Source organism: Pyxicephalus adspersus, chromosome 3 (assembly GCF_032062135.1).
Source record: "Pyxicephalus adspersus chromosome 3, UCB_Pads_2.0, whole genome shotgun sequence".
NCBI classification, from domain to species: Eukaryota; Metazoa; Chordata; class Amphibia; order Anura; family Pyxicephalidae; genus Pyxicephalus; species Pyxicephalus adspersus.
In genome coordinates, this window is record NC_092860.1 from 10,592,843 (window position 1) to 10,603,410 (window position 10,568).

General features: G+C 40.3%; 1 protein-coding gene across 1 annotated transcript in view; it reads right to left on the reverse strand.

Annotated features, from left to right (window-relative positions):
* STX8 (syntaxin 8) overlaps positions 1–10,568 on the reverse strand; it is a 102,115-nt gene that overhangs the window by 81,465 nt on the left and 10,082 nt on the right. Inside the window, exons 5-6 of the mRNA XM_072403561.1 lie at positions 3,766–3,893; positions 521–613 (exon numbers count right to left, since the gene is read on the reverse strand). Of these exons, the coding sequence (XP_072259662.1) occupies positions 521–613; positions 3,766–3,893 (221 nt within the window). The remainder of the gene's footprint in view (positions 1–520; positions 614–3,765; positions 3,894–10,568) is intronic.

The window sequence follows — 10,568 nt, forward strand, 5'->3', positions numbered from 1 at the left end:
CTCCTGCAGCACACCTGCAGTCTCGGGCCGCCTCCTGCAGCACACCTGCAGTCTCGGGCCGTCTCCTGTAGTACACCTGAAGTCTCTGGCTCTCTCCTGTAGTACACCTGCAGTCTCTGGCTCTCCCCTGAAATACACCTGCAGTCTCTAGCCATATATAAAACGCAGTCATCCTGCATTACACTGTACACTCCTACTGGTCTGGCACTACCACACAGCAGAAAACAAAAAACAATCCAAAATCAAAAAAAATTGGGGTTTCTCTTTAAAATGTACTAGCTCCTGCACAGCTTAAGTTTTCCGCACAACGTTAGCAGCTCGCTGATTATTCTCATTTATTATTCTGCTGTTCTGCAATTGCCAAAACAATAGATTAAAATGCACATACAAATGTTTCTTGTCATCTGACACAGCAAATTAGAGAACACAGCCTGCAATAATATCAGGACAGTGCAGAGAAAGGCAGACCGGCCCTAAGCTCCAGCACAGGACACAGAATAATAATACAGAAACAGCTCACCGTTCTGCTCGTCCAGCTCGTTCCCGATGTCATAGCCCATCTGCTTCTGTCGAGCCAAGATGTTGGCGAGAGCATCCAAACCGGCATCTTGTTCTGAAAAGAAAAAAGGTTTTTTTTTCGCACTTGCACAAGCCTATATAATAGAACATACAGAGTAGGGATGCAGGAGTTTTTGTTTAAGCAAAGGTTACAGGAGAATTGAAATTGTGTTTAAAGATAAAACATATTAAAAATATAAGACAAAATAAAAAACTTAACCCAAATTGCTAAAAAAAATAAGCGTTTAGTTTATTTTTGTTTAAAGCATGTGACCAATTTAATGTAAATAATTGGATCTATAGGTTCTATTAATAAAACATTTGTGGGAATCTTCTAGGTCCATGTGTTTCAATAGTAGCATTGTTTCCAACAATGTAATAGTTGAGGGAATGTCCGATTCCCGGTTTTATAAATAGAGCCCTATGTGTCACTGCTTTCACAAGAAGCAAGGACATCCACCTATAGGAGCACACAATCTAAGATTCAAAAAAATAAAATAAAAAGAAACACATATGGGTGTCATGATCGGCTGCCTGCCCGAAAACTCGCTCTGAACAGAATTGAATATGTGTATGGAAATTGTAGATTGAGCTATGGAGAGCCCTCTGTACATTTCATTTGATGCTGTGAATGGTTGGCCGTAAATTGCTGCATGAGCTATAGAGCGCCGTCTGTAAATTGCTGCTTCGGCTACAGATCTCGGTCTGTAAATTGTAGCTTAAGCTTCAGAGCTCCATCTGTAAATTGCAACTTCAGGTACAGAGCTCTATCTGTAAATTGCAGCTTGAACTATGAATCTGTCAGTTGCAGTTTGTGTACAAAGAGTTGTCTGTAAATGGTAGCTTGAGCCAAGGATCGGTCTGTATATAACAGCTTGAACTAGGAGTTCTGTCCATGAATTAAAGGGGTCAGGGGATCTAAGAAAAAGCTGCAGCTGCTGGCCAAAAAAAAATGGATTGCCATGAAATATTTTGACAGGTACCTTACTGTAAAATTGAAAAGAAAATAATTTAAAAATATTAGTCCATAGTATAATAAAAGAAGAAATACAAAGAAAATAAGTACACATGCCATTGAAGGGCATTCTAGGCTGCTAGAAGCCCAAATACAAACTGACAAAAATGGCTGCACAGAGTCCTTTTTATTCGCCTTCAACGCAAACACAACGCTTGGCAAGTAGAATCACATCACCATCACATAGAACAAAGAATCTTGCAATGGAGACACCTGTCTATCTGGTGATGATTGTCCAAATGGGGATTTCCTTACTTTCCTCCTATTTCCTGTCTAGTCTATAGGTTGTGAAGATAAATTTCCCCAATGGATCACAGATATGTCAAGAAAAAACTTTAAAGCTTTAACTCTTCCCTACAATATACAATTGGGAAAAGGAGCTTTAGGAATGCAGGAACTTTTTTAAAACAAAGCAGCTGAATTATTTTGAAGTGTCAACCATTCTTTAGAAAAAATGGTCTTGGCATGAGGTCTCAATGACCAGAAGGGAGGCAAGGCCAAGTGTACAAGATGTGGCTTACAGATAATTTCACTTGTCTTTATCTAGACATATTCTAGTAGTTCTGACATGAAGGTAGGACTAAAGCTGCATACACACGTCAGATAATAGAACAATCCGACATATGTACCATGGTCCCGACATTGGGAACAACTGCTGTGCACTCCTAGAGTAGAGCACAGTGGGGTGCCGTTTGCTTGTCCTTCTTCCACTTCTCCCCTTTGAACAGAACGGAGCTGTGTGTATAGTACTCATTTCTCCGACTGTCAATGGAAACAATCATGAATGATTGTTTCCAGGGTCGGCCCTTCAGCCTTTCCTTCAGTTCTTCAGTAATCAACGGGTTTACTGGCTTCTTTTCTGCAATAAAAGTGATTCTTCTGATTTTACTGCATACTGCAAGCTTCTCACAATGGACATTGGAAGCTGCTGCAAGTCAGATAGAGGTCTCGAATAAGGGATATAATAAAAATGGAAAGCTCTTATTAAGCTTTATTAAATATTTCATCAACATGCTGATGACAAGGGGACAGGAAAAACAAAATCTAGGCAGATTAAACTTCAGCTTTAAAGACTTTCCAAAACTGAGATTCCTAGTCCAAAAAGCCAAATGCTAATACATACAAATAACATATAGAACTTTTTCCAAAGAGTTCAACTCTTTCCATGCTAGGCTGTTATAAGTCAAGCTGAGGAATTAACTAAGTCATCACTTGTGTCTTCTCAGTTTGGTAATGTTCCTGAAGTCCAGACACCAAGAAACGGCCCAGGCCAAGTCTATAAGCAGCGGGCCAGATGTGCCCTAATTACATGGAGTCTTTATATTAAGGCCCTGCTTTTAATCATACTTTGCTCAGCTGGCGAGTTACATAAAAGCAGAGCTGCAATGAGGTTGTAGGAGAGGCCGGGGATGTGCCGGCTGCAAGGGTTGAAGAAAGTTTAAAGGATTATAAAAAAAAAAATTAATAGGCAGGACGGACGTCCAGAGCATAAAACATTACTTGGTGGGGTAATTGGACTGAAACGCTGGGATTTGAAGGATGAACATACTCAAATATTTTAATACAGCAATAACACGGAATCTTGTAGAGGCGCCAACTCTTTTTGTCTTTGAAAATTTTCTCAGAAAATAGTTTGAAATAAATTGGGCATAATTAACTTTAATAGTATGAACTTTTGTTTGTAGTGAAAATGTTCTGACATAACGGACAGGTCCTGCAAAGCTGTAGGAGTTTGTACCATCTGAAGGATGCTTGTCCCTTCTTTACCTAGACCACCTTTAATAAAGTCATGTACAAATATATGTTGTGAAGAATATACAGCTACTAAGTGATGTCACTGGTCTCTAGTGATTTGATAGGCTGCGTTCTCATCATTGTGATGTGTCTTGGTGATGTCATCAGTCTCTAGTATTTGGATTGGCTGAGTTCTCATAAATATGAAGTCTCGGTGATGTCACCGGTCTCTAGTGATCTGATAGGCTGCGTTCTCATGAATATGAATAGTCTCAGTGATGTCACCAGTCTCTAGTGATGGATTGGCTGAGTTCTCATAAATATGAAGCATCTCGGTGATGTCACCAGTCTCTAGTGAATGGTTAGGATGCGTTGTCAAAAATTGTAAGCGCCTCATTGATCGGATTGGCTGCTTTGTTGTGAATAGATCAGTAATGTCCCTAGCAAAGTGATGTTACCTGATATCATCTGTTGCTGCTGCTGTTTTAGCTCCCTGTTTGATAGATGCCTGGTCTCTTCTGGCTCCTCCATCACCCAGGGGTTATAGTTGGGGGTCCCCGAGGCTCCACCACTCATCAGGCTTGATCTGGTAGAAGATGAATAAAAAACAAGTATGAGCAGACATATAAAAGGGCTTCCAATTCACTCCGAAAGCCAATAGACACAAGGGACACAGTGAAAGTGCATCACAACGTACTGCAGTGTTTATGAGCAACGAGAGAAGCAGAACAGCAATAGAAAACAGGAGCCAAACATGAAGAATTACAGATGTCTTCATGTACTACAAAACCACATGCAATACCAAACTTTTAAAACCATTTACACAAACAAATAAAAGTTATATACATCTTTATATAAAAATCTTTAAACTATTCAAATATTCCATTCAAGTGTGCCAAAAAAGCCAAGTTGGAGACTTTATTTAAAGAGATTTGTATGCAACATCTATAAAAGGGCCAAGGTTGGAAAATAAGAGGAAGCAAAATAGGTTACAGATAAAACAGTTGTTTCCAAAAAGTTTGTAATTTGAAAATACTCCTTGGAAGTAATATTGGAATTGGGATTCAATATTGGTTCGGCAGCAATGCATGCAGAAAAATGTTTTCCCTTGTATCTACTGTGTGCTAGATAAAGTGGAGTAGAGAGCCATCCAATGGCCAAACTTGGGTAGTGCTGGTGTCTTTACCATAGAAGGTAACCATTTAATTTGCTAAGTATGTATTGAGACAGATATAAAGAGGCAGTTCCCAGATATTATTATTAAACTGCATTTTTATAGCGCAACATATTACACAGCACTTTACAATGAATTGGGGTCGCAAATAACAGATACAGACAATGGCACAGGAGGAGGACCCTACCCAAAGGAGCTTACAGTTTAAGAGGTGGGGGAAGTAGCACACACTGATTTATTAAATGCTCTCAAAGGCTGAAGAGAATACATTTTCATCAGTGAAGCTGGGTGACCCAGCAAACCTGGAAAGGAGTTCTAAAAAGTAATTTGCTATTTGTTAGCAAATGTTTTCAATCCTGGACCAGATCCATTCCAGGTTTGCTGGTTTACCAAGCTTCACTGATGAAAGTGTATTCTCTCCAGCCTTGGAGAGCTTTAATAAATCAGGGCCAATAGGAGGATAGCTCTCTGCTCTCACTCTCTGATATCTTAAAGGCTTTAAACTAGTTGTAGACCCCAACTATATAACAAATAGTCCCGTTTACAAATTAAAAGCCTCTTTGTGGCCACTTCCTGTTTTCATGCAATGCAGCAACAAATGCATAGCATTTCTCAGGGTGATAAATTTTGGCCGTGCCAATGCAAAATGAAATGGACATTTCAGCCTTCAATGGTGAAGCACAATTGAGACCCAGGGGAAAGAAAAACATTGTCAGCCTCTATCACAGTGTTTCTCACCCAGGGTTCTGTACCCTAGGGTACCGCTAGAGATTGCTAGGGGTTCTAAAATCAATCAGTGTAACTGACCACAATGGTCTTTTTGGCTACCTGTAAGGGTGACATTATTCCCACTGATCATCACACTAAAATACTGTGAGCTGTGAATATAGTAATTATTGGGGGGGGGGGGGGCATAAGAGCTGAAAGTTATTTCAAGTGATCCCCCATGTTAAAAAGGTTGAGAAGGGTGCTCGATCATATAACAATATCCTTAAGGGAAGGACAAGCCTGAGAGAGGGGAAAGAAGTTTTATTTTACTTTTTTTAAATAAATGATATGATCTGCACAGCACAAAGCAAACTAAATGTCATTCACTTAGGGTTTATATCCACAAATATGGAAGAAATCAATCATTTCTTCTGCAAGCTAAAAAAAATCACTTCAGAGGAACTTTTCACATAAGCTTCCAGTGTTAAATTGAAGCAGCAGGTATTTTCACCTGTAAAAAAAATGTAAAAATTAATATATTTTCTTTTCAGTCAATAAAATAAACCCCCTGACATGATACAGAGATATTTTAGGATTATCCCCACTGGAAAGTGTAATCTCCCCAACAAGTTCAGGAGATTTTCCCGCAGGCCTCCACCATAACTTCCTTCATCCTCTGATCCGGGCCTGGCTCGGCTTTTCACTGGTGTGAAGATTAAAGATTATCCAATTAGCCACCCACTGTCCCTGTCTTCCAAATCGCTTAAACCCCTCAAATCATCCCTGTGCACTGGAGTGTGCAGACAGTTTTTGATTACAGCTGCAGATTTAACTAATTATCGCACCCCGAGAAGGGAAGCCATGATGAAGCTCTATATGAACAGTGGGCTTTGTAGGCAGTTTGAGAACAACAAGGTTATCGGTGGAAGGGGCATTGTTTTACCTGAAATGATAAGTTCCAGAGCTGGGCCTTGACTTTGCAGCAAAGTCTTACAAAAACTAGTGTTCAGCTATACCAAAATAAATATACAGAGGCTTCAGAAAATATTCAGACCCATTTCACTTTTTTTCAATTTTGTTATGTTGCAGTCTGATGCTCCAGTTGTTTAGATTGTATTTTTTTCTCATTATTCTACACTCAGTACCCCATTATGACAAACTATAAACAGAATTTTAAACAATTTTGTAAAATTATATAAAACTAAACTATCACAAATCCATAAGCATTCAGACCCTATACTTAGTACTTAATTAAGAAACTTTTGGCAGCAATTTCAGCCTGGAGTCTTTTTTAGGGTGCAACAAGCTTTGCACACCTGGATTGGGGATTTTCTTCTTTCTCAAAATTGGAAGGTGAACCTTTGGCCCAGTCTGAGGTCCTGATCACTGTAGAGCAGGTTTTCATTGAAGATTCAATGAATCTGTTTTTTGCTTCATTCTGCTCTCCCTAATCCTGACCAGTCTCCCAGTCCCTGCTGCTAAAAAACACCCCCTGAGCATGATGCTTTCACCACCATGCTTCACTGTTGGGGTGGTATTGGGCAAGAACCATTGGGTTCTTGGTCACCTCTCTCCCCTCTATCTCAACTGGACAGTCTGGCCCGGTGCCAAGATCTTGAGAATCCTGGTTGTAGCATTCCATTTGAGAATTATGGAGGCCGTTGTGCTCTTGGGAACCACAGGTGCATATTTTTTGTAGCCTTCCCCAGATCTGTGCTTTGCAACAATCCTGTCGCTGAGCAGTTCCTTCGACCTCATGGCTTGGGTTTTGCTCTGGTATGGATTGTGAGCTATAAGACCGTCTATAGAGAGGTGCAAGCCTTTCCAAATCATGTCCAATCAATTTACCACAGGTGGACTCCAATCAAGGTGAAGAAACATCTCAGTAGTGACCAAGAGAAATGGGAGGCACCCAAGCTAAATTTCAATTGTTTTTGGAGAAGGTCCAAATACTGGAAATGTGATATTTCAGTTTTTGCTTTTTAATAAAAATTGACAAAATGGTCTAGTTTTTACTTTGTCATTAGGTGACAGTGTAAAAACTAGACCATTTTGTAAATTTTATTTAAAATTTAATTAAAACATTTTAGTTAAAAATTTAATTAAAAAATGGATTTTAACCATATCAATAATTTATCCCAAACCTGGAAATTGTCTCTTTTGTAGGACAACTAGCCTGAATATAATGCATGTAAAATAAAAATGAAACTGAATATTATCATCACAGGTATTAACCCTGCATGCTATTAAAATCTAGTGCATTTCCTTTGTTGATGGGGACACATTCAGCTCCCCACTAATATTTTGACTACTGCGGCCAAACATGAATGGTCACCGTCTGACCAAGATTCACTGAATGGTGACCAAAAGTAAACGCTGACTAATTTCTTTAATTTCTAGTGAAGAAGAGACATGGACATTGGGTCCAGCCTCATGTGATCAGCAGAGCGGGAATCGGAAACATGTGACATAGGGAAAGAGGACGGAAGCTGTCAGCTCAGGGGGGTAGAAAGAATGACTGACACAGAGTGAAGGCCCGGAACAGGAGTCAAAACTTAACAGCTCTTGAGTAAAGAGAAAAGCCGAATTCATCGCTCCAGTACCCTTGCCCCCTGTGCCCCATTCAAAGCGCCAAGACTAATGGTTTAAATGAGCCCGTCTAGTGGTCCTTTCATGCTGTGTCCCCAGAAAGATGGACAGAATTAGGACAAGTTTAAGAAGGAACAGTACAGATTTTTACAATAAAAGAATAAAAAGTAAAATGTTGACAAGGTGCTGTAAAAGTGAGCAGGTACAGTTTGTGATTGATAAGGGCCAGAACCTTAAAGCATCCTTTACCCAAGGTCAGGAACTAATATACAGTATGTACTAATGGGGAGGACCTTACAGTGCCATTCTAAAGTCAGATCTACAACATTTACTAATGTTAAGAAGAATCTAGAATTTCCTCTTCCTGGGGACAGAGAATTATATATGGTATGCAGTATTGGCAAAGACCTTACATTGTAAGCTGCTCTCCGAGGCAGGCAATGATGTATGGAATGTACTAATAGTGAGGACCTAAGAGTATCCTTTACCTGGGTACAGGGTCTAATCTACAGGTAAGAACCTTTGAGTGCAATATCTTTCTGGGGACAGGGATTAATGTATGGAATACCCTAATCAGGAGTACCTTGGAGTGTGAGTTCTTTTCCAGTAGTAGTAGTACCAATGGAGGGGAATTAGAATGTCCCATCTTCTGGGGTCAGGACTTGCCTATGGTATGTAGTAGTTGCAAGGATCTTACAGTGTGAACTCATCCTTGGGAAAAGGCCTGATATAGGTAATATAATGGTGAGGACTCGGAGTGTCCTACTTCCAGGGACAGGGTCTGACCTAAAAGTGGGGACTTCTGATAATATCTTCCTGGGGACTGGGGCGGATGTACGATATACACTAATTTTAAGTACCATAGAGTTTGGGCTCCCTTCTGGTAGTAATGTAAAGTATCAACCAAGAGAACCTTAGATACCAAGAACAGGGACTCATGCACAATGTTTCATGCAAGTCTTTTTCCTGGGTACAGGGTCTGATCTAAAAGTGACAATCTTTGAATGTATTATCTTCTTGGGGACAGAGACTGATCTACGGTATACACAAATGGCAAGTACACCCATGTGTGAGCTCCCATCCAGAAGAAATGTATCTTTCAATGATGTGGTGACCTTGAGTGTGTCTTCTTCTGGGGACAGGACTAGCCTATGTATGTACCAAAGATAAGGACCTCACAGTTTGAGCTCAACCTAGGGACAAGGCCTGATCTCGGCTATGTAATGGTGTAGACCTTGGCAAGACCTCCCTCAAGGGACAGGGACTCATCTACAATATATAGTAATGGTGAGGACCTTAGAGCGTCTTTTTCCCAGGTACAGGGTCTGATCTAAAGGGGAGGACCCTAAATAATTATGTTATATATTCCAGGGGCCATGGAACTGATGTACAGTATACACTAAGGGTAAATACCATAAAGTATGAGCTCCCTTTTTGTAGTAACGTATGGTACCTACCAATGGTGAAGACCTTGGTGGGGATCTTCCCTTTCCTTATTCTCGGGACAGGACTAGCCTATGTTATGTAATAATGGTGTGTGAGCTCCACCTGGGGAAAGGCCTGATCTAAGTTATATAATGGCCATATGTTATACAATGGCCTAAGTTATATAAGACCATAGCAGAACCTCTCTCCGGGGACAGGGACACATTACAATAAATACTTATGGTAAGGACCTTAGAGTGCCTTTTTCTCAGGTACATGAACCAATTTGAAGGTGGGGACCTTTGAGTGTAATATCTTTCTGGGAGCAGGGACTGATGTACCGTATACAATAATGGTGAGAACCATAGACTATGATCTCACTCCTGGTAGTAATAAATGGTACCTGCTGATGGTGAAGACCTTAGATTGTCCTCTTCCCAATGACAGGGCCTTATCCATAATATATGGAATGTATGGGAGAATAAAAGTTGACTACAGCAGCCTTTTCTTAACCTTTTTAATATGGGGGAACTCCTGAGATACCTTTCAGGTCTCAAGAAACCTTTGCCAATATTTCATGTCATATTGGATCCTAGGGTGTCCTATGGGGACATGACTAGTTTATGGCATGTATTAATGGTAAGGGCCTAACAGTGTCAGCTCCATTTTTGGACAATACCTGATCTAGGTTATGGAATGGTGAACTTTATAGTGTTCTACCTCCAGGAATGGATATGTGGAATTTACTGTATTACTGTGGAATAAAAGAAGCATTATATACACATAGGAAATAATAAACAACCCAGAACACTTTCTTCAAGTGAACACAAACAGCACAGTGGCATGAATTCTTGACATGAAACACTAAAGGGCACCATCTGCATTGAGTTATTTTTTTAAATCTGAAGTTTTTATTAGAAAGTCCCTGGTGGTCCAGCCATTAAGGTACTGATTTTGCCCAATACCAAAAATACTGTCACTGTCTAGTAGCTATTGCTCTTCATTTGTCACCCTTGTTACAAGCCCACTTGGTGAATATTACAAGCAGCCTTTGTAATACACATTACATGATCTGTGGGTGTTACCATCAGGAAACTCACCTTGAGAAGTGCCATGCAGACAGGAATTGGGTGCAAGAAGGCTACTGGAGTTTAGCAGCACAAAGAGGCAACAAAGAATTAAAAAAAGATAAAAAACTAATATTTTATTTTTAAAGGCCTACAATCCTTCGGCAACTAAATGTCACCTAGTTGCCCGTCTCCTATTGTGGGCTAATGTAAGTCTGCCTAGCGCAGGGGTCTGCAACCTGCGGCTCCGGAGCCGCATGCGGCTCTTCAGCCTCCTTGTTGTGGCTCCCTTCGGCTG